The sequence below is a fragment of the Xyrauchen texanus genome, chromosome 50 (genome assembly GCF_025860055.1).
Source record: "Xyrauchen texanus isolate HMW12.3.18 chromosome 50, RBS_HiC_50CHRs, whole genome shotgun sequence".
Classification (NCBI taxonomy): Eukaryota; Metazoa; Chordata; class Actinopteri; order Cypriniformes; family Catostomidae; genus Xyrauchen; species Xyrauchen texanus.
This window is the reverse complement of record NC_068325.1, coordinates 16,097,976-16,123,534: the sequence shown is the minus strand read 5'-3', so window position 1 is coordinate 16,123,534 and position 25,559 is coordinate 16,097,976. Positions and strand designations below refer to the sequence as shown.

At 36.5% G+C, this 25,559-nt stretch overlaps 1 protein-coding gene across 1 annotated transcript in view; it reads left to right on the top strand.

The window, feature by feature from the left end:
* Nucleotides 1-24,428, top strand: part of LOC127641404 (glypican-5-like) — a 52,469-nt gene extending 28,041 nt beyond the window's left edge. Inside the window, exons 7-9 of the mRNA XM_052124406.1 lie at nt 2,566-2,686; nt 10,747-10,885; nt 22,153-24,428. Of these exons, the coding sequence (XP_051980366.1) occupies nt 2,566-2,686; nt 10,747-10,885; nt 22,153-22,325 (433 nt within the window). The 3' untranslated portion in view covers nt 22,326-24,428. The remainder of the gene's footprint in view (nt 1-2,565; nt 2,687-10,746; nt 10,886-22,152) is intronic.
* The last annotated feature ends 1,131 nt before the right edge of the window (nt 24,429-25,559 follow it).

Below are 25,559 nucleotides of genomic sequence, written 5' to 3'. Positions count from 1 at the left end.
TTATTTAAATAAGCCAAATAAGGCTCCCCTTGCAAATATTGAATACTCACATATCTCTACCATACCTGCCACCTTTGTTATGTGACCAGCTGAGCTGCCAAAATGCATTTAAATATTGCAGCCAAAAAGCAAAACCAACAAATAAATAAGTCCAGTGCATATCAGTTCCTGACAAAGTGCTCCCATCTTGCAAAATGAGCTGTGTATTATGATGCTGTACGGATGCAGAATGCAGAATGAAGGTGTCATTATTTATTCACTCAGATTAACTGGTGGAAACAGCGGGCAATTTCTCCCACAAGCATTAATTTATTGATGCGCAGGCACACAGTTATATTATTCTGCTCCCCTGCTGAGCTTTATATGAGCCCCCCACCCCTCCACCCTTTGATCCGTCTGTCTGTCTGTCTCAAGGACGTCTACTGGAAATATCTTCTGCATGATAACTTATCAATTTCATAGATAAATGGCTTTGAAAAATTGTGTATTTTATGTTTTATCTTGATATGGACATGTGTAACAAATAAAGAAAGGATGCTCCTTTTCTACTGTATGATTTATAATTAGCAGTCTTGCTTAGTTAAGCATCACTACAGATCACAACAATCTGGTCCTGGAAGTTAAAATCCCATTGATTTTCTTTCCATAGTGGAATTGATTATTAACGATAACTTAGCCTTTAAAGACTCCTCTGAGGTTGTTAATCAATGGTATATTATTCTGTTGAAGCCATTAGTTTTTTTTCAACTTAAATTTTTTAAATCATTTTTAATAGTAGAATCCTTATTGAACAACTACATCACCCATGATCCTGAAGGGAAACAAGCATCCAATTAGAGAATTGTGACCAACAAAGCGCAGCAAAAGAGCTCTGCAGCGAGCGCCCACTTCCATGGCGCATTGCAAATGACGCAATTGTGTCGGCCTCCCTACACTCTCAAACTACTTCTATGTTTGTTTATATATGTATATTCTCCAATGGCGTTAAAATAAATTAATTCTCCATTGTTTTTAATTATATTACATCATTCGCAATGCTTCATGGGATTATAGTTCATTCCCTCATTAAAGATGTTAAGTACTCAGTATTCAGCCATCTGATTGTGTTTGTATTTAAAGCTCACTCTCCATGCATAATCAAATTCTTAACCTAACTGACTTGCCTATGCTTGACCCATTGATCTCAAAGGCTGATGCTTATGGCACTCTGAATGTCACATGGTGACCAATATTGAGACTAGATAATAAGATCAGATAACACTAATATTAAGACATTACATACATTTTTTTATTTTCTCAAGAACATTTAAGAGGTTCTTGCTCATGCAAAATTCACAATTTCTATGCTAGGACATTGTGGGTGGTTGCCAGGGCATTACTATGTGGTTGCTAAGGTGGTTACTTACTGGCCCAAGTCATACCAGCCAACTACAAAGTCTTTATGATATATTTGTCCCTAGAAATGGCTTGACCCCCTCTTTAAATGTAAGTCTACAGGATTTATTTACTTTTTACAGGATTTTTTTGTTTGGAAATATTTTATTGAAGGAAATCGTATGTAACCACATTGAAAAAGTACAGACATCACTTTTGCTGTTCCATGGAAAGTTTTGCATCCCTCTGCACTGTCTTTCAATAGTTTTTCGCTCTCCAAATCTTGCATTTGCAACTGACTCCACTTAGGGGTGCTATGGATGTGTGTTGTCGAGGTGTTGAATGAGAGAAGTAGACATAATGACGTCTTTGTGTGTTTTCAAGTAAAGTCAAATGTGTCGATACTCATAGTATTTGGGTTCTTATTGAATCCTACTATATTCATATTTGGTTCTTGTTGGAGTCATGCATACCCACGGACAAGGATCTGTTTTTATGGTGGAAAGGAAATGTGAAGCGGCACGAGAAACTCTGAAGCTTATCAGCTTCAATATAAAAGCTTGCATTTTAATTTACACGTAATCGATTACTTTTTTTTTTTTTTTTGTGGGTTAGAATACTTGACAACAAAGTTACTTGAAAATGGCCATCTCTATTTTGCATATACACTAGATGGACGTGACAGTTGCGCAGTCTTGCACCAGAATGGCACATTTGTAGACACGTGTCAAATTTCAACATTTTAATGCATGTCTTGAGACCGCTATGTTCTGTTCAGTTTGTTGGACTGTGACTAGCTTCCTTTTGGTGCAAGAAAGTTTACTCTCAGAAACGACCCCTTTTGTGTGTGATACAAAGTGTCCTGAAAAAGCAGAATATCTTGTCTGTGTTTCACCAGCTTGGACTTTGCTGAACGCCCTCCTTTCACCTTCTTGACCAACATCTGTAATACACATCTGCATCACAGTTGTGTCTTCAGGCTTCTCTGTGGGTTGCATAATGAATCATTTATGTGAGTAAATGGCTGTCTGAGCATCCAATCGATCGCTGGACCTGTTTCTGATAGACGAGATTTGAGCATTCTTTGCATATTTAGGCATTGGAAAAGATTAAATTAGGAGATCATTATCAGTCCAAAGAGAGCTTGATTTCCGTAATTGTAACTTATCTTTTTTTCTGTTTCCACTGCAGCTATGCAGGCCACGTGGTGGGGAATGGACTGCAAGCCCAGATACATAACCCAGAGATAAAAGTCAGAATTGCTGATCCAGTTCTTGTAGTAGTGAAGAAAAGACTTGAGCACTTTAACCAGGTAGGTCCATTACTTTGGAACATCAGTAATGCAACATATCTGATCCATCCAGTATGATAACAATGAACTGCACGTTTGACTGTATGTTTAAATAAACATACAGCACCACAAAAATCACGTTGTTCACAGATAATGCTTTAAAAATTAATATTGACATCAACATTTAGAGTTCTTCTATGGCTATTTCTTATGAACAGGGGAGCAGATTCCGGGGAGAATGGGGTGAGGTAACCCCAATAATCAAAACAAGCAAGTACAACAAGTACATTCCAACCCCCTCCTACATACACACACAAATGATCAATGCAATACTGCAACACCACCACCACCCCACCCCCCCACCCCAACATTCTATATGTTGCATTGAAATCATTGGTTGGCCAAATCACCTGATGTTGAAAAATATGTAGTGTGTAATAGCATGTCAATAGGTAATCTGTATGCTCGAGTCAGGGTAAGCAATTCAGTTTTATATAAATGAGCTACAATATATGCCCCCGTGTTAGATTTTCAGAAGGCATTTATTTAATTTTATCTCATCTATTTTTGTCAAGTACGTCAATTTAATAAATTCACTGATACATTGAGAATTTATTACCTATTATATAATTAAATCACATCAATGTTATGCCAAACTATGTGTAACTAGGACTATAATAGAATATTAAGAACTATAGCACATGGAACAAATAAAAAAACTAAATAATTCATTGAGAGGGCACATTTTTCCCCCACATTCAGAATTTTTGGGGTATTTTTGGAGGCATTTCTGCCTCAAGCATGCCTTCATTTCTGACACTGGTTACATTATAAAAGAATACAAAAATACACTGACTGCATTTACTGTACATGACTTTTTACTGTACATGCATTTGTTATAATTTTGTTGTAAAAATTATAAAAATTATGCATTTTGTTTGCTACCTAAATGTAAGAATATGAAAGGCATTCTAAACTCTAAACTCTCTAAAGTTCTGAATGGCACACAACTGTTCTATTCAGATATACTCTAACCCTAAGCTCAACAAAATCTGAATGTTTGCTTTGTGAGCCAAGAAAAGACATTAAGAACCACAAGAAATGCATAATTTCAAGTTTGCCCACCAAACAAAAATAGTCTAGGCCTACTAAAAGGGGTCCTCCGAGCCAGCGCACATGATGAGTGTGGTGAGGCAGTATCATTAGTCCTGGATTTGCTCTGTGATCAGTCTTCAGCAACATCAGACCAATTATCCCCAACGGGAGCACTGAAGACCTCCTTGGCATGATGACAAAGTCAGTCGCTGCTGCAGCTGTGTTTGGGAGGGGATGGAGGGCAGTTCAGTTGGCCCTCTGGAAGCCATTTTGTAGTGTCTTTCATTGCTCCATTAAAACCAGACTGTCTGGTTCCACATTATGTACTAAACCTGACCCAATCCTGGCTCAAAGCGCTGCAGAGTTTGTATGGAGAACTTGCGTCATTGGCAGGCAACAAGTTGGGAAAGTAAAATAGAGTTGTGTCAGGGGTTGAGAAGGTCACTTTGATTAAACTCTTGTGAAATTAGTTCCATTATTTCCTTAGATCGTAAAGTCCACGGTGAGGCTCAGCTGAAGTTCTCAAACAATTTTTTACTGACCAGTGACCTGTTAATTTTTAGGAGCTAACTACAATTTCATTCACCAATCCTAAAGTAAAATATGAACTACTAAATGGTACAGAAATGTTTTGGTACACTGACATTGACCTCCTTCTGCCAAATTACTGACAAGCTCCTATCAGATATTTTTGCATCAGTTCAAATGTGTTTACCTTTTCCTGAGGCATTATTAGTGCATTATGCAAGCAGCCTCAGAGACACGGGTTCTTGTCCAATGGAAACCAGGAAGTAATTGCGTTCACATAATCAATGATGAATGCAAGTCGGGTGTTGCGTTTTCCCTCACAAATTACATTTGTACTCCACTGACAGTTGGGTTTAGGGTTGGGGTTAGGGGGTAGATTTAATAAAATTTGCATTCCTGATGACTGTTTTACAATATTTATCACTAGGCTTGGCATCGTTACCATTTTTACGTATCAATAATCTGAAGATTTTCTCGATGATTATCAATATATGTTGGGATTTTTTTTTTCAGATATTAATCGGTCTGTTCGTTGCACAAGTGTCTTTGTCTTTTTAAACATATGTCTCAACACAACTTTGGTAAAGTGTGAGTGGCAGGGTTAATGAAGTGGGTGCATTCTAAAATGGTGCGTTCTAAAATTCAAAATAATTCTTTTCTATAAAGGAATGTACACACACATTGCAGGCTCACCGTCTTCGGAGGCAGTTAAAAATTCTGCAGTGCCATGGAGCTCAATAGTTTCACATTAAATTCGACACAAATTATTATGAAAGGACATATATTATTTACTCCTGTCATTATTTACTCCTGGATGAAATATTGTGTATAAGTATCTTTCATAGAGCCAACACAATGTATTTTCAGTTACTAGTATATTGTTTTGTGGTTTGACAGCTTGAATTAAAGACCTCTTCAAATCTATATACAGAGAAATTGCATAATAAATTATTAGCCATTTCTAATCATTCAGTTTGCAGTTACAACAGTTTCATACACTAACCTGCAAACTCATCAACGTTACTTGTTCATTCTTGAAGAAATACAACAACCTTTGTAACTTTTGACTGCCATCAGCTCATATTGTATGTGTGATGTGTCTCTTGTCCATGCCAGAACCAGCTTCAATAAATGTTGTGTCGCCCCCTTGTGGTCTCACAAAGCTACTACGTCAGACTAGATTAAATGAAAGGCAACTGGCAGTGAAATGAAAGCACAAAAATTAGGTTTCTAATTTAAATGTCGGCTGATGTTAATATATCGATGTCTCAAAAATGTATCAAAAATAAGATGCAGATGTTTTGTGACATCCCTATTTACCACTTAAAATTCAACTCTATTTTGGCAACACTCTGTGGACATTTCACTGAGACTTACACGTGCCCATATGTTTAACGACACTTCCAGCTTCGACCACTGGGGGCAGTGATTCTTATTTTGGTAAGCACAGACCAATTTCAGCTGAAGAACTTTCAACCTACTGTCACCGAATTCACAGTGAGATCAGTCTGCATATAGAAAATATTAGAAAATATTTTAAGCAAATATAATATATACCATATAGAAAATATTTTAAGCAAACATTGGGAACCTGATTATTATGGTGTACAGATCCATTTCAGAAGTCTTTGTTTCTGATTTATATTAAGTCTCCTGGAAATGTAGGACATGCATTAGACACTGAACAGTACAGAAAGAGTGACAGAGGATATTATAACATTGAGTGAGTCATCTTGCTCTATGGGGAAGATTTATGCCTTTCAAGTATGAGTTTACATAAAAGGTCCTTATTGTCATGAGGGTAAATATTCTCAGAATTTTCATTCTTTAGGTAAATTATTCCTTTAAAGGCAGCGAATGCTCTGTTTTATTGCAAGGCAGGTTGTTTGTGTGCAAAATGTGGATGAATGATGCATCTGTCTAACTGACCCCAGCCAAACGTGCCTCTTTATCGCATTCCTTTGACCATTAGAGTCGTCTTGGTCAAGTTGATTAGGTTACGGCACTGGATGAGGCTTGTTGTCAAGGAGATGCAGTTAGACAACAAAGACCCCCATCATCCAAAGTATTTTATTGATCCATATACATGAATAGTGTCCTAAAGCTCTTGAGATCGCACATCTGAGCCCTGCCACAGGTGTAAGGGAATTTGTTTTCCAATTGGCTTGCATTTGTGGAACATTTTTAAGCAGAAGAGCAATCTTAGGCCAAGCTTTTTTAGATAAGACAGATGCCGCTTCAATGTTTGATCTACCGCATAGAGATTTTAGTATGTGGCATATTTTGCCGAGTAGGTGATTGCGTAAAGAGTGAATGCTCTTTTCATTGCAAATTATAAAAAACATTTTTAAAATAAAAATATTTATATATCAATTTGAATATGAATATAAAATAAAAATAAAAATGTCCTGTCTTGTTTTTGTCGCCTGTTGTATGCATCACGTGGTGTTTGCTTCACGATGTACGTCAAGGTTTAGTTTAATGTGAGAATGCGTGGCATCGCTTTGTTTTGAGTTGCTACGCATTTTCTCGCCTTGTTTGTCAGTTGGCATGGACATATATAGCCTTATTGCCTTTAACGATGTGCGCTCATGCCATTCGGGTGTTTTGTTGTCTTGTGAGAGCACGTGGGTTTGTTTTGTTTCTGCATCGCCATGTGTCTCTCTGTCTTACGTCATATCCCACCTCCTTGTTTGCCCATTATTCGTTTATTTGTTTCACCTGCCCTGCATTAACCTGTTTGATTTCCTTCCCTATTTTAGTCTCCCCATGTGTGCTGTCCAGTGCCAGTTCGTCTTGTGTATTCGATTGATCTTATCCAGTCTGTCTTGTCTGTTGGTCAGTCCCTGTTGGTTGGTTCATGTTTATCCGGTCCAGTCGGTCCTGCAACCAGTTTCCCCTGCCCCAGGCTAGATTGCCTTTTCCCTCTTCAGGGTTGTTTTTGTGTTTTCTCCCTCACTGGAGTTTGTTTATTTTTGCCTTTTTTCTGTACAAATATATTCCTGTTTATTGTGAACTCTGTGCTTGGGTCCAGAGCCTCTCTCATTCCCTACATCCTGACAGGACCATTGACACAAGGCAGGTTTGGCCCATGGATTCATGCTGTTGGTGCCAAATTCTAACCCTACCATCTGTGTGCCTCAGCAGTAATCAAGATTAATCACACCAGTTTTTTCTAGTCTTCAACTCTCCAGTATTTGGTGAGCCTGTGCCCACTACCTGACAGAAGTGGCTGACTGAAGTGGAACCCGATGTAGTCTTTTGCTGTTGTAGGCCATCCGCCTCAAGGTTCGATGTGTTGTGCATTCTGAGCTGATAGTCTGCTCGCTACAATTGTACAGAGTGGTTATCCGAGTAACCATAGACTTTCTGTCAGCTTAAACCAGTCTGGCCATTCTCTGTTGACCTCTCTCATCAACGAGGCGTTTCCGTCCGCAGAACTGCCGCTCACTGGACGTTTTTTATTTTTTTGGCACCATTCTTTAGAGTAAACTCTAGAGACTGTTGTGCATCAAATCCCACGAGATCAGCAGTTGCAGAAATACTCAAACCAGCCCGTCTGGCACCAACAATCCTGCCATGCTCCAAATCATTGAGATCACATTTTGTCCCCATTCTGATGGTTGATGTGAACATTAACTGAAGCTCCTGACCCATACCTACATGATTTTATGCATTGCACTGCTGCCACACGAGTGGCTGATTAGATAATCGCATGAGTAAGTAGATGTACAGGTGCTCAGTGAGTGTCTGACTTTAATACTGACAATATTGACTCATTGTGTTTATGAGCACTGTGACTCATCAAGGAGGATGAGAGGTCCTCTAATTGTTTCTTCTCTTATCACAAACAGACCAATTAAAATGTAATGTGTAGCTAAACTGAATAATGAAGCAGGCAGGGGGAAAAAATATAATAAGTATGTCCCTGTTATTTTATCTTAATAGAGAAGAGGGGTTCCAGCTGTGTTGCCATGGCTATTGCCTGATGTGTAGCATAATTTAACTGTCAATGTGGAATTAAATCTGTGCTTGAATGTAGTGCAGCGCAACAAAAGAAATCTGGTCTTCATTTATTACTGTGTACTTACAAGCTCTGACATGAAAAATTGATTGTGACAAATGTTGGTTGCTTGGTATCTATTTTTGCTGCATCATGCTTCGAAGTCCAGCCCATTGTGAAATCTCATTGGTCTAAAATTCAGTCTACATAATTGTATATTAAACATCAAAATGTGTTGTCCTGAGAACAGCTCTTAAATCTATCTAAGACTATCTAATTAACAAACTCAAGAGCAAAATGGATTGCTATGGAGTGTAGTTCAGTGATAGGTTTATGTTCAATGATATAGGAATAAACCAAACCATATAATGACTTTTAAAGACAATTTTTGTTTTGTCTAATCAATACTGTATATAAATGGATCTTCATTTATCTGCCTTTTAATTATCTGAATTAGGCCTATTATATTTATTATATATATTTATTATCTATATATATATTAGGGCTGTCGATTTAACGCGTTAATTCAGTGCGATTCATTTTACAAACAATTACGCGTTAAAAAAATCAACGCAGTTAACCATAATAAGGAAGATTCCTGAGAAATGCAAGCTTGTAGTACCACCTGTTTACTCCAGAGGGCAGTAAGTGAAATTTCAGCTGTATGAGCAACACACAGTTTATACAGTGAAGTAGGCAGAACAACACAAACATGCGTTACGTTCTTGCGTTCAAAACACCTGAAGGAGCGCAAATGCGATCTAAGGAATCTCAAGATATGTTTAAAATTGAGTATTAAACTATATTTAACTTGAGACAGTGACCTAAACATTTATGTTTATGACGCAACACACCCAAGACGTCTAACATAGGTGTAAATTGACGGGCCCTGTATACAGTATATATATTTCATTTGTAATTATTTGTATTATTATTTTATATTTTTTATTATTATATATTGAATATTTATTTGGGGGCATTTACAGCAAATATTGATAATGATATATGCAAATTAACCCTTAAATGCATTGGTTTTTCGCCAAACATTATTACATACTCGGGTCTTTAGTGACCTGGCATGTACTATATACCTGGCAAGTACTGTATCTACTGTATATAAATGGATCTACAAAATGCCTAGATAGTGTCCAATTTTCAAAACATTTTCAAGACAATAAGAAAATAAAGAATAGAATATATTCTGATATATTTTGATGTTTTATTTTTCATATATCAAAGGGATGATGCAACACATAAGTACTTCCACGCTGAAATGTCATGATACGCAACTGGCTGTCAAAAACATATTGAGCTAAATACAGTATAACACATTAGCTATACATACAGTATGTATTTTCTCATTCACTTTTTGAGTCTTAATTGATGCACAACTTACATAATTTCAGTTATGACAAAAGTCATATCATACTCTTCATGTGTTACACTTGCTATAGTTTACTTCCACATTGCTTTTTCGTCAAATAGCAAAGCCAGATGTAAATTAAGTAAATCATTGATAGATCAGGGCCACCTTAAGTTAGAATTTTTTTTTTGTTGATCTAACCAGCTGCTATCATGAAAAACGTCAGTTGTTTGGTTTCTATTATGTTGCATCATGCTCTGTAGTCCTACACATTGTGAAATCTCACTGGTCCATAATTCTGTCCACACACAGTAGCTGTACTGTATATTACACATCTAATATGCTCTAATTGGCTGTGATTGTGTGGCGTAGTGCAGCATTTTTACTTTGTAGAGGGGACAGACAAATTCCTTTACAAGCATCAAGCTTTTTTTAACTGACTGCGAGTCTGCGAAAAACAACAGTAAATATTGTATTTTTGCTTGTTTTTTCATTTTTGTAACAGCGCACTGGGTAGTTTCCGGCCTTAATCACATGGCAGCCATGTAGACAGCTTTGTTGATTTTTCTGTGCTAATCAGATAGCTATACTGAATCTGAAAATAGAAACACTGTGAAGCCAGAAAAATAACCCAGTTAAGATGTTTTGAATTATGCACTTGTACAATCCCTGAGCTGTTTCAGCATTCTGAAATGCCCCACAATTGCACATGTTTAATATTCTCTTGCTGGGAAAATGTAATTTGCACTTGAGCGAGTACATGTTTAGTGTCCTGGAATACTGCGCTCATGAGCCCTGACGTCATGCCTGGAAGCCTTTGTTGGAACACGTGGGACTATTTGGACTTAATGGGTGATCTCTACTCACTCACTTGCTTTAGAGGGACTGATTTCAATAAAAATTTCCCCCCAAATACGGTGCATTAACTGCAGTCTCAATCAGATTGTGAATAAAGACTAATTTGTTTGGTCATTTAGAAAGAATTATGAAGATGGAAATCTGAAGCGTGTTATCAAAAATAAAAATGTGTTTCTGATGTCAAAGCATTTTCTGCCTCAGCAGACAGATGCTGAGATTTATGTTGCATTACAGGAGCTGTGGGGTGAGACAGGTTTGGCAACAGATGGCCATGAAGAAGCTGAGATGGGCAGCGGCGACACAGCAGAAGGTAGCGGCGAGTGCGACGATGAAGATGGCTGTCAAGGATCGGGACACCGCGAAGGCGAAACAGGTGAGTTTGCTCCTATTCGCCCTCTGTGTAAGTGGCTGAAAGCAAACTGTCTCTCTGCATATAATTGACATAGAACTCCCAGGAGGGGACATTGTTTCCATGTTACTTAGAAACCATTTCTTTAGATTGTTTTAGGAGGTCAGTCTCTTCCCAATATGTACAGGGTCGAAATGGCATTTTGGACTGATATTGTTCATTGGAATGATCTTTTGTAGTTCTTTTGTATCTAAATATCCAGCGTCTTATTTAAATCAGAAAGAAAGGAAGGAAGCAAGGAAGGAAGGAAGGAAGAGAAAGGAAGGAAGGAAAAGAAAGGAAGGAGGAGGAAGGGGGGATGGAAGGAAGGAAGGAAGGAAGGAAAGGAAGAAAGGGAAAGGAAGAAATGAGTGAAGGAAGGGAAAATAAGGAAGTAATTAAGAATGAAAGGAAGGAGGGAAAGGAAGGAAGGAGAAATGAAAGAGGGAGGTAGGGAAGGAAGGAAGGAACGTAGAGAAGGAAGATGAAAAAAGGAAGGAAGGAGGCAGGGAAAGAAGGTAGGAAGGAAGGAAGGAAGGGAGGGAAAGGAAGACATGAGTGAAGGAAGGGAAAGTAAGTAAGGAAGGAAGGAAGGAAGGAAGGAAGGAAAGGAAGACATGAGTGAAGGAAGGGAAAGTAAGTAAGGAAGGAAGAAAGGAAGGGAAAGAAAGGAAGGAGGGAAGGAAGGAAGGGGAAGGAAGGAAGGGAAAGGAAGGAGGGAGGGAATGAAGGTAGGAAGAAAGGAAGGAAAGACGGAAGGAAGGAAGGGAAGACATGAGTGAAGGAAGGAAAAGTAAGGAAGGAAGAATGAAAGAAAGGAAGGAGGGAGGGAATGAAGGTAGGAAGAAAGAACGGAGGGAAGGAAGAGGAAGGAAGGAAGGCAAAGTAAGGAAGGAAGAATGAAAGGAAGGGAAAGGAAGGAGGGAGGTAATGAAGGAAGGAAGGAAAGGAAAGGAAAGGAAAGGATAGGAACAACATCTTTGTCCACACTGACTTGCAAGCTGGATGTACACAGGAGTTGAACAATACAATGGATTCACCTCCAAATGGATTAATAGAATTTGGAGTAGCGGGATATTGAGCCATATTTCAAGAAAACCCCAGAAGTTTGTTTTCTGTTTCTCAGGAGTCCAGGCTTTGTGCTGCTTGTATGAGGTCATGCATCTTTGTCCATTGGTCTCAGATACAGGCAACTCTTTGCAAATATTTGGCATGCAATATGTAGCCATTATTTTCAAGACTGTTCTCCATGACATAGTTGTACATGTACAATTCGCGACTTCTATTTTGCTTTTACAATAAAACAACTAACAGGGTCTCTTTTTAGCATCGTGCCTAATAGAGCGCAACAGTGCCGACACAATTTTTTTGCTGTTTTTACCATACATTTTTTTCATAGGAATTTCATCAAATCCTTAATAAAAGAGTTCTAAGCCATGAAGCAAACCAAACAGCTTAGTGGTGAATCACAACATTACAAACTTTGTGTTTGAAAATAAGGCAAAAAGACAAAAGTACAAGACTGTGTACTTACCGTCTTTAATAAGGGAAGGAAACACAGTCCCCAGAAGCATTGTGAATGGTGCAAACCAATTGAAAGTGGTGGAATATATGAAAATATTGACTAAGTTGTTGATTATAAGAATATAAATTATATATTTTAGGTTTATTGCAAAATATTCCGATATATACAAATATAAGGTTTGAGAGTGTAAAAAGACCGGCTTTGTTGAGTCATTTGCAGTTCTCTGATTGGTGGATTTTTCTCTTCAGGATTCATGGGCAGTGTAGTTCACCAGGAATTGTGCTTTTATACATGGTTTTTAAAAAATGCGGACTGATGGCTTCGACATATACATACATATACAACAGCATATACAGTACCATCGATCAACAACCTCAGAGCTCACGGTAGGTCTAGCTTTAAAGGTTTAAAAGGCTATGTGTTTGCAGCTGCGTTTGTTATTGTAATTTGGTTTAACTCTGCTCAATTTAGGTGTTTGAATAATATTTTAGTATTGACAACATCAGTAAAGAACAATTGCTATCTCTTGCTTTACCATTCTCTACAGTTTTTGAAAATGGCACTGAGTCGCCACCAAACAAATGAAAAAAAAGGTGCGAAGCCCTTAATCTTTAATCTCCTTTCAATTTCAAGCAAAAACGAAGAAGCTGTCTGAAAAGTGTCTTTCTCCTGACACCATTACCCATCATTTTTCAACAAGAGCTGTCATGGTGCAGTAAAATTGAAAAAGTTACAGTTCTTCTTTTACCCTTGACAAATCGACTCACTTTTTCAATAGCAATTTTTAATCTATTATTCTTTTCCCAATACCCAACAGTCATCCAAAATTAATTCCTGCTATTTTCATTTTAAACCCTCCAAATCTCTTTGACTTTATGAAAAAATGAATAGCTGAATGACAGCCAGTTTTATCCAGGGTCACAGAGGTACAGTTCCCCCCGCAGCCCACAGTGCTGGTGATAATTAATCAATTATTCATTTAGCAGGAAGCGGTTCATAAACGGAGACCAGAGCATTATGATAGCCACCTCTCTCTCTCTCTCATCTAGCTCTTCATGCTCTGTGTCTCTCATCAATGATGCTGAGATAAGCACTGAGATAAGACGTGTAATTTGCATTGTTTGTTTTCGTCAAGTCTACCTCGTTGTTATTAGCCGTGACTGCAGCACACACAAATTGACACTGTGGCTGACCGGTCATTTCTTTACAACAATAAGGATTCTAACTTTAAAAATAAAAAATATATATTATTGTAAATATAAAGTATATAGAGAAAACATTTCTTTCAATGTTCATTTTTCTTTATTAGAAAACAATTGATATTCTAGCACATTTTGAGACAGAAAAATATGTTTATAATTTTTTTTCAGTAACACTCCATTTATTATCATTAATTAATGCATTAGGTATCATGAACTAAGAATAAACAATATATTTTTACAGCATTTATTCATTATTCAAATATTCAGTGGAAGCTATGAATTCTTATGCATACTTTTAATTAATTCCATACTTTTATACAATACATTTACATTTATGCATTTGGCAGAAGCTTTTATCCAAAGCGACTTACAGTGCACTTATTACAGGGACAATCCCCCCGGGGGAACCTGGAGTTAAGTGCCTTGCTCAAGGACACAATGGTGGTGGCTGTGGGGATCGAACCATCAACTTTCTGATTAACAGTTATGTGCTTTAGCCCACTACACCACCACAATACGAACAAAGACAATTTTGTTAACCATCTAGATAATTTTACCTTTGTGACATTTAAATCAGCAGAATTTGCAACAATAATGTTTAATATACACACAAGCTAAATTTTCCATCAGGCCATTCTTATTGGTGCTTTGGTAGTCTCGGATCAATGGAGATCCAAGACATGGTGTCTTTTAGGGTGTGGCTCGATATTCCAATGTGGGACATGAATTTTGATTTCTTTTTCTATTTTTTTTTTTTTGCATGCTTCTCCTCTGAGAGCCTCATAAAATTGCACATTGATCTTTTCTTGCATAACCCCAGAGAATCAGATCTGAGACGGGTACGTTCACTGTATGTGTCAATAATGCTAATACAGTTCAGTGAAAATGGAAACTGTCGAGCTTAAAATCGAGGCCTAGTTTCTTGACAGTTACTTTTTTGTTTATCTTATGGTTTTAAGTTTAGCTATTTTTTCTCTTTTATTCATTCTTTTCTTTTTGTCCCTGTATTGTCCTTTCTTGTCTGTCATTGAAACTCTGACTCTGCAGAGCACGAGAGGGATGTGGTATTTCAAATGTAACTCTATATAGTTGTTTATGGAACCAGAGTCTGATAAGCACTTGCTGAGTCTGTATCCTCCAGCCAAATGAAATGTGTATGTGTCTGTGCATGTGTGTTTCTGTTTGTGTGCCCACATCTGCAGTGTGTGAGTTTACAGTTTGGACTACCTGCTTGTCAATGCATGGAAAAGATGGGCCATAAAAGTCTTGCCAACTCAGGTGGTGTAGCCTAGTAAAGCTTGGTATCGGCACTGATTTCGTGATTCGGTTTCATTCCGATGCACAAGCTCTTGATTTTTTTTCTATTTTATTATATTTGATTTGTATTTAGATTCATCTCAAATTTATCTGATTCATTTAAATTTGATTAGCCTAGAAGTGCTTAGAAATCAGCACTGCTTTCCTGATTCAATTCTACTCTGATTCACAAGCTCTTGATTTTTAATCCATTTTATTGGATTCAGATTATATCAATAGTGACGCTATAAAAATCAATGATTTACTGATTCAGTTCCATCTAGATTCGCAAGCTCTCTTTTTGAATTCTGATAAGATTCAATTTGGATTCAGATTCAACTCAATTTGATCAAATTCAGTTCAGTTTGATTAGTCTAGCCCTGTGATGGTCTGGCCACCTGTCCAGGGTGTTTCCCTGCCTTCAGCTCAAGACAGCTGGGATATGATGGATGGATTGGCCTAGTAGGGTTTGGCATGGGCACTGATATCATGGTTCATTTCTATTCAGATTCACAAGCTCTCACTTTGATTTAATTTGATTTGATTCAGATTCTGAGTCAATTAAACCACTCTTTCACTATCGGGCAGAACAGTTCTGAGAACGGTAAGGAATGGTTCCGGTAGCATTTCCACTTGAGCACGGTTCGGCACTGCACGATCACAAACTGTTTTCTACCCGGATTCAGATTCCATTGCTCAACTGTCCTGGTGGAATAGCTTTGGTATGTGGTGACTCACGATTGTCAATTTGCCAATGCTAAGGTAACTCATTTGTTTTTAGGTAGCTGGGTTCACTAGGGTAAGTTTAATAAAATGTAATAGAAAATGGTGAATGTTTGTTGTATATTCATGATTTTATGATGATGGTTTAACTAGTAGGCTATAGTACATAATTTATAATCCCAATATAGTAATAATCCCAATGGTGGAAAAGTGGCTTTAGATTTGGATTCAGACTCCATTTGATTTGATTCCAATTTGACATGTAAAATGTTCACATGCCTGTTTCAGTTATTACGTAATTGCCTAATTGCAACATCTGATCACAAGTGCATAACATGTATTGCGACTGCAGTGGAATCGGAGTTCATTTTTATTTTCACTTTTGTGCATTTCCACATATTTTGTCTGTTACAGGTTAACATATAAATGACTGAATAGTCAGGGGTTTTAGAGCGACAATCCTGTAAAACTTATGCTGTTAGCCAAAAAGTTTAAGTTTCAATGATGCCAAGGGTGATAAAGAATTTTCACCATTGCGTAAGATACTTAACCCTGAGTTGCTCCAATGGTACTGTCCTTGTATTAACTGAACTGTACAGTAAGTCTCTTAACAATTAAGCCAGCTCAATTAGTGTGGACATAAAGACTCTATTATGTTGTATCAAAGCCAAAATAAAGGTCTCTGATTGTCTTGGCAACTGTACTGTCCTCCATTATCTCAGCCAGCTTTTCTCTGATTAAGAAACATCCATACCCGTGATACTGAATCGCTGTTGTTGAGAGTGAAAGAAGGCTTGTTTCTCTATTTCCAGCTTAAGATATAAATTGATGTTGTTAATGTGTAAGGATAAATTACAAAAGAGAGTATGCTTTCTGCTGTAGCCTGGATCAGTGTTTCTGGATCAGTATATGTGGGAGTATGTTTGGTTGTGATGTGTGGGTCTGCTGGCGTACTCGTCTCAGGGGATTTGTGGGTTGGGTAATGAAGGACTTATTAGCGATTCAACAAGGATTGCAAGATACCTTTACATCCCCCAACCTCAAGCTTCTGATGAAGGTCAAACAATGCCTGTGTTTGTATCTGGATATGAGTGTGTGCATGTGAAGTGAATTTTGTTTGCCTTGCAAAAATTGAATAATTAAAAACACCTACCTGTAATACAATACACACAACTGTCTCTGCAAAATTGCTTAGGAGAAAATTATAATTTTTTTTTCAAAAGCACTGGATGTTGTTTGTATGGCAAATACCAGTGGTTGCACTCATGCTACCGCATTTGCATTCAAGTGTGTCTGGCTTCGTAATTATGAGATTATTTCCCAGCATCCATCATTCGTGCAGGCATGCTCTGACAACTTGGTAAACTCTGATTAAGGTGACCTCATCTACTGTGAATGTGCCTTCTAATTTTTGTCAGCACCTGCTTTCCCCTTTTTTAGTATGTCCATATTTATTAGATGTCAAAGGTAAGCATCACTCTGTAAGTTTAAATGCACAGTTAAAATTGAGCTACGAGTTTTTGCGTAGTCTTCAACTAGCTGTCCAAGTCCGACATTGCAACAATCAGACCGGTACAATTTCAGTCAGACTAAAGCATTTAAATTACATTTTAAAGAGACAAATTATTGTTTTAATTTCACTGAAATGAAACTATTTTGGTGCATGTGAACCTTTTAAATGTTATAAATGTTTGTATTTGAAAATAGCATTCTAATCTAATCTATGGCACAATTATGGTATAGCCTAATGGTAGTGTAATAATAATAATAGATACATATCTTTTATTGCACCATAATAAAAGCACATTTATAACTTGTCTGCTGTTTTGAAGCAAAATAGTACTGCAGTCATAGAGGGTTCCATAATACATTATCAGTGATTACAGGTTTCAACAAAAACAAGCAACTCTAATGTGAAATTTATTCACGTATTAACATGTAATACTGAAGAAGCAAGTCAGGGGTGTACCGAACACTCATTGGTATCTGAACATCACATTTTTTTGTCATTCTTTCGCATCAATTATAAAGGAAGAAGATGCCATTTGAATTTCTTGAGTCTTGCTGCATAAACTCACAGTGTGTATCTCATTTGTAAGGTTGGCATTGCAGGTAGACGCTTGCATTTCAACACCTGCTTTTCTTACCTCTGGTAATAAATAAAAAAAAAAATGAATGAATGGACATACAGTGTTTTGTCTTTGGTAACATGAATAGGATTAGTGACTGTCAACTACCACACATCATTACACTAATGTTGGGGGTGGATAAACTAACAGTAGCACCCTATCTGCTCTTAGAGTTATGACGTTATGTCTATCATGAGAATGTCTTCTAAAAACTGCATGCATCAATATTAATGACTATCTCACCTGGTGTATCAACAGTATAAAGAATGTTATGGTTTTGAATATAATGATGACAGACTTTGCATTGGATGAACTATTCATATACAATCAACTCAGATGACTTATGCCATTGTTGCAAAATGTGGTAAGTAACATAAGCAATACTCAAGTCATAAATCCAAAAGGTTGGCTTCTCAAATGGAAATCAAGTTGGGTACATTTAAATAGAGGTCTAGTAGATTCTTCGTTGTCGTTTGTGAATTAGGCTGTATCTAAGATATTGAAACTAGGCCAAAGAAAGCCAAATGCACTCTTCACTGTCAGAATAATACACTCAGCTGGCTGTGTTCTGTAAGGCGTTGCATGTACCATCCAATCCACCGGTCTCCGCCATCTAGTTTCAGATCTCTGGAGTTTCCCATGTGATCTGTGGTGGCTTGTCCCTTCCCATGAATCTCACAACGAGAGATTCATGGGAAGGTGTGAAATGCAATCATTCTTGCATTCATTTGTGGTTATGCTTCACCTGCATGTTTGATAGACAGTGTAAACATGGTTTTATGGAGGTGTAATTATGCTGTTTGCCTTTGTCTTACGAATGAGTGCCCACATGTCAAAGCAATTATGGCTTTCAGTACATGTTGTATGTTGTTGCATGTCGGTATTAATCAACTATGAGCATATAAGCTGTTTTAAATACTTTTTAAAACAACTTTCTAATCAAAATTTTAAACATGAGATTTCAATTTGTCCAGAATGTTATAGACCATCTGGTAAAACTCGAAAGCAATGAGATTTGTTTGACCGAATGCATTTTGCATCCGTCTGCACTGTTTATGTTTTATTTTTCTATGTAAGCATGCACAAGATGGACGTCTTTGACCATTGTGCAGTGTCTCGCATAGGAGATCTGAATTTTTTAGATGCCATTTCAAATTAATAAGAACTTTACATTTTAACAACATATCTTGAGACTGCGTTCTGTAATATTCGTTGGGCTGCGTCTAGATTTTTTAACGCAAGAAAGCATTCGGTCTGAACGGCCCTGTAGTCTGTCTATATCGCTAAATCTGCCTGAAACTTCTTGGACAGGAAGAGGCCATTTGAAAAACATTGTGAAGCAACCAATCACAGTTTGTGTTTTAAAAAAAACCTAACTGGTTATAAGCTATCGCTGTTAGCCATTTTAGCCAATCTAAAATTTCAACAAGCAGACCAGTTGGATTAGCCACGCCCCCTTTCTCCAAAACGCTGCACTCCAAAGATAAAAAATGTGCTTTATTAAGACCATCACGAGCAGAAATGGTTGTCAAAAACAACAGTAGCAAAAACGCACCCTAAACTGACAATTGTTATAAGCAACATGGTATAAATATGGCATTATGCCTCAATAATTCGCTGCAACTACAAAAATATGAGAACACGCAAAAAGACTGACAGACAGAATCTGTGGCCCACGGACACATTTTTGTTGTCTGTTTACAGAGTCTAGTGCTCAGGATACTTATTTTATTAATATATTTCAGGGAGTAGTACCATTTTTTTTATACACATTTCCATGAAAAAATTGCTTTCAGCACCTTTAAAGCTGCACTATAGATTTCTGGGTTCTCTATCGACGTCTGTGGTTGAAAAATAAAATTGCGAGGTGCTTTGTAACATTGTTTTGTTTTCCAAAAAAATGGAGCAGTCTGGGCAAGTAAGTAGCATATCTGCTGTCTAACAGATGTCTGACAGCTCTGAATGTTAATAATTACTGTAGGCTTACCGTAGTGACTCAGGTAAGGTAAGAACTGGTTAAAAACATTTGTTTTTAAAAAAAAGTTTAAAAAAGATGTTCATAAAACGAGGAATCTGTCATAGTGTTCCTTTTAATTAAAAGAGTAAACAAGTATATTTTTCGAATTTTTACTCATAGCAGTTTCTTGTTTTATGCATAAACCTCACAAAAAAATTATATTTGAATACAAGAATTTCCATTAAAAATATGTAAACATTCTTAGACATACTCAAAAAAAATTAAAATTAAATATGATTTACGCATTTCAATTTCATATAAAAATTTCCATCAAATAGAATTGTATAATCTTTAACAAATTTAAATTAATAAAATAAAAAATATATATTTTTATCTGAATTTTGTTAAAGATTAATCAGTTACGTTTGATGGAAATTTGCTATGAAATTCAAATATGCAAATCTTACAAAAAATAGTTTTGAGTATGTTTAAGATTGTTTAGATATTTTTACAGAAATTCAAGACACAAATACTTATTTTTTTAATCATATTACAATGCAGTTGTTGCAATACTAATATTGTGTGTAGAATTATTTTACTATCCTAAAACAGCCCATGCTAAGTCAATTTTTATACAATAGATCTTCATTATGAAAAACACCATAGCAGCCTGCCAATACTGTTTGCAGAGGTAAACTAAAAGAAAAATGCAAAATAAGTCTGCACCAACACACACTGACATCGAATACATTAAAATCCCCCCAACAGTCTTACAATCAGCATCAGCGAAAATTCTCCATTTTACACGATTGTTTCACATTTAGCGTGATATTATACAGCATATGTGACTACAGTTTCCACAGAAGCCATTTCACATACACACATGATCTCAGCATAATTTCTACACATCTCTCCTGTCAATACCAACCAGCCCAATGGGCATTCGCTCTCTAGTCTGATACGAATTGGATACATTTACCGTTTCATTCAACAGATCACCTCCTAGTTATTGCAGATAAATGAAGCCTTTGTGTATTGTCTACATGGTGTATTTTGTTCATTGCAGGTTGAGTTTCATAGGAGAGAGGCGTGTCGGTTGTTTTGTCTCAGCACAATCCTTTGTTGTGTCTGGATCGAATGTGTTGCAAAATTAGGCTCTTTCATAGCTCTCAATTTAATCTCATTGCTTTCTATGAGAAAGAAATTATATATTAAAGAGACCTCCTTTGTAATTACTCAGTCATATGGATTTATGTGCTTTCACACTTGTCGACACATTAAGTCATTCATTCATGTCCACATGGACACATTGTGACACATTTATGTGCTGAATTCCGTCTGTTGGTTTCTGTTTGTGAACACACGCCGACGCTCTGCTCTTAGCCTGGTGTTGATGTATGGCCCGGTTCATCTGCTGTGCAATGCACATATGTTCAACTGGGAGATAAAACCACCATTATTGAGCGCATGTGTTTATGCGTGATGCACATTTATCACTGTAACCATGTCGGATATGCTCCTCTCTTTTCAAAGTACTGTTTTGTGCATCTCTAAATTACCTTTTTCCTTGTGTGTTTGCACACAGCAACTGCAACAACTGTAATGATATCTTGCATCACATACTGGAGCCAGAAGTACATTTTTGTGCTTTTTATTGTGATATTTGATGCAAAGAAAGTCCAAAAATCATGTCCTAATTAGGAGCGACGCAAAAAGTAATTTTCTGTCGACACTGAAAACATACATTCTGTGCAAAATGACAAAATTGCAGCCAATAAGAACTTATTTAATGTTTAATGCAGAGCTATGTGGAGTGGGATATAGGACACATGAGATTTCAGTGTGGGTGGAGCTACCTATCATATAATGTTAAAAACAAAATGCAGTCAGGGCACCGTTTTACATGCATAACTATATATTTATATATGTAATATATATATATATATATATATATATATATATATATATATATATATATATATATATATCAATCTGTGCATTCAATCTGTGCATATATCATCTGTGTGTTCTCCGCGACATCCACACACATCTCACCACGCGCCTCACTGAGAGCAAACCATATTATAGTGACCAAGAGGAGGTTACCTCATGTGAATCTACTCTCCCAAGCAACTGGGCTAATTTGGTTGCTTAGGAGACCTGGCTGGAGTCACTCAGCACACCCTGAATTCAAACTCGTTTAAGAGCAGATGTTCAAGAGCCTTTAATTGACCAAACATTGTGAAAATCCTCAGGTTTCAGTATTATTTAAGAAATGTAACTGATTTTGAACATGAACCAATTCTTAATCCTTAACCCTAATTATTACACCCAAATGAAGAGTTTGCATTTTATTAAATTGCAAGTAATTCTCACACTTTTTTGTTTCATTTCTCTTTCTCTCTCCCGCCTTCCTGCAGTGGACATTCAGAAGAAAATCAGAATACCATGGCGCGCTATAACCCCAACCAAACCCAGAGCCAAACCAGAAGTGAATGTCAAAGGAGCCGCCTGCAAACCGACCATCTTACCAATCCTGGTCCTCCCTCTCTTATTCATAATACTCCTTCTCCTGTCACCCGAAGCCATCTGATGCTCACAGTCCAGAGCAAAGAACAGGACTAACAGGAATAGAAGATACTCAAGCATGCATTTGCACTAGTCCCCTTAGAAGTGTGCACATTCGTCTCATGCTGTGGTTAATCTCAGCTGATCTCCTCAAATGCTCAGTATGTTCTTAAGTTAGCCCCAAAGGATGCGACCATTATTCGTTATATTTACACTGTTTGCTCTGTCCTGTTGTAAAGGGTTTTACAGTATATAGCTACTAAGTATTGTAGTCGAAAGAGGACACAAGTTTGTCTGAGAGTACTTAGAATACTCGACATCCACTGTCATTTGTTGGTGGTTTACTTGAATATTATAGTCCCTCAATTTCAAATATTCTCATGTTCAACTATTTTTTTCAGCAGTCTTGGTTCTGCAATTATTTTCCCCATTCATTATTTCCTTAGGAATTTCAGAAAGCTTCAAATAAAGAGTTCTCAAGCTTGAAGTTGAACCAAACCAACCAGATCTAAAATCAATCACATTATTACAACATTTGATTTGAAGCAAAAAGTTGGAATCTGAAAAAAGATAAAGGTACAGAATTGTGTTCTTAACATCTTTTATGAGGGAATGAATGCTTATCACACGAAGCATCGCTAATGATGTAATTTAATTTACAGCGACAGTAATATTAAAGGAATATTCTGGGTTCAGTACAAGTTAAGGTCAATCAACAGCATTTTGTGGCATAATATTGGTCAACAAAAAATTCTTTTGAGTTGCCCCTTTTCTTAAAAAAAGCAAAGATCGAGGTTACATTGAGGCACTATAATGGAAGTGAATGGCGGCCAATCTGTAAACGTTAAAATGTTCACTGTTTCAAAAGTACAGCCATAAGACATAAACGATATGCATGTTAACATGATTTAAGTGTGATAAAATTGCTTTTACAACTTCGTTGCCATGATGATGATGTAGTCAACAAACCCTAAAACACAAAACAACTTTTAACAACTTTACAGCTCAAAAAAATGCAGAAGTTTTAACAGAAGAATTAACGCAAATGATTTTATAAAATTATAAGTTTCACATATCTGTCTTAAACCCTCCAAAATTGGCCCATTCACTTCCACTGTAAGTGTCTTAATGTAACCTAAATTTTTGCTTTTTTAAAGAAAAGGAGGGACGAGTCAAAATATTTTTTGTGATAATCAACATTGTAACGAATGCTGTCGATTGAGCTTAACTTGTAATGAACCCAGACTATTCCTTTAAAGTATGAATTGCACATTAATGACTTTAAAACATACCATATACCATATAGTTTATTGCAGTTAGTGCAAAATTATCTAAAAACAAATATATGCATAAGTTGTTTAAGAGTGTAAGGAGACTGAATCAATTAATTTTGTTATTTTAATTCAATTGTTTTGCTACCGCTGCTTTCCATTTCCATGGATTGTAACAGTGATTTATCTAATTGGTTAATCCCACTTCAGGATTATGGGTAGTGTAGTACTTCAAAGAATTCATTAAAGATTATGTTGAAATCACACGGATCTATGGATATCAAAGAGGCTCAGTGCTCATGGTTGGTCTGTCTTGAAAGTTTTATACATTATTGCAAAAAATGTTTATCTGTGAAGAAAATTAATCAGATTTTTAATTCTGAAACCCTACTTTTGTGCTCTATTATGCTTGTCTGGTACAGGACATTTTGTTGGTGTTGGGAAGGCCACCCATGTTTTTGATGTGTGTAATTATAATAATTAATGTAGCTTTCCGTTTATCAATCTTCCTGTTTGCGCAATGCTAGGACTTTTAAAAAGTCAAATTCTACATTAACATATTTATACTGAAATGTATGTATACAAAGTGTGTACAGTATATGGTATTGTCGGGTTGTGCATATAACCATTTTAAAGAATGCAAATAGCTTTTGATTAACTCATAGTATATTAAAACATTATTTGTAGCTATATGTAAAAGTTTCATACTGTTGGCTTTTAACGCTTCTCCAAGATTGCAACATTTTTAATGTTTCGAAAGTTTGCCATGACATCGCATCAAAATGACACTTTACCATGTAACTCTGACAGCACCATGAATATTTTATTAATGTAAGTTCTTGCACGCACACGATCAATAAGATTATATACAATTTTCAAAGTAGCCACGTCTTTTTTGATCTCTCTCCTCTCTTTGTATTTCTTTGACATGTAGAGTTTTGTTCCCATTTCAGCTCCTTTCCCGTATCAACAATAACCTCTTCAACTATGCTGACCCGCCAGTGGGTCCAATAGGGGGCGCTATGTAGCAAACAAAGTTTACCCTTAAAATATTCAAGTCTCCGAATATATAAGTCAGGCATATGTGGTATAATTTGAAAGCTTACAATCTGAACTTTTTAGACAAACCCATCACTTCTGCATTTATGTTACATAAAATAACGTAATAAGCCCTGAAAATATTTGCGGCGCAAATCAGCACCATCATGTGGTAGAAATATTCATATGAATTGAAAAGTCTTTCAAATAGCAAATAAATATACAAATCATATGTCACATGAAAGTTCTCATTCTCATGAATGTGACTGTACAGTTTATTTTGTTGACCTAATACCACAGTTTGAAAGATTTTCAAAATAATATAGTGGTGAAATATGATATCTGTAAGACATCATATACAAACTTCTCTTTTATGTGCCGATCACTGCAGCTGTAAGCCCCAAATAGCTAAAAACATTATATCTGCTTTTACCTAGGCAGTTTTTTTTTTTTAAATAGCCATTTATTACTTGTCTGTGAGCTTGCTTGTGTGAATAATCCAATGTTATATCTTAGATGTCCAGAACAAAATATGCAGTCCAACGTCAACAATGGGTGTGGTGCATGAACTGAAAATTAGACTGAATGTCTATGGACAATCAAATCTGTGAGGGCTAAAATGCACTAGAGCACCACCTACATTTCAAATCAGCATATTGTGTCAGAAGGTGACAGAGGAAAATGTATTTTTTCAAGAACTTGCTTTCATCTAGTTGAATAGAATAAGACTTTTTGGAGGGAGATGGAGTGAACAGAACCAGAATTACATGCTTACAAATTTAGGACAACTACAAAAAAAGGATAAAACAATTATTTGTATTCATCATAAGATTGTAAACATATACAATATTATTGATGAATACTTGGAGTCTTTTTATTTTTTAATTGGGATGGTTTCTGAAAAAATAAAACCAATTTTTGGTCATTTGTCCACAGTATGTGTAAATGGT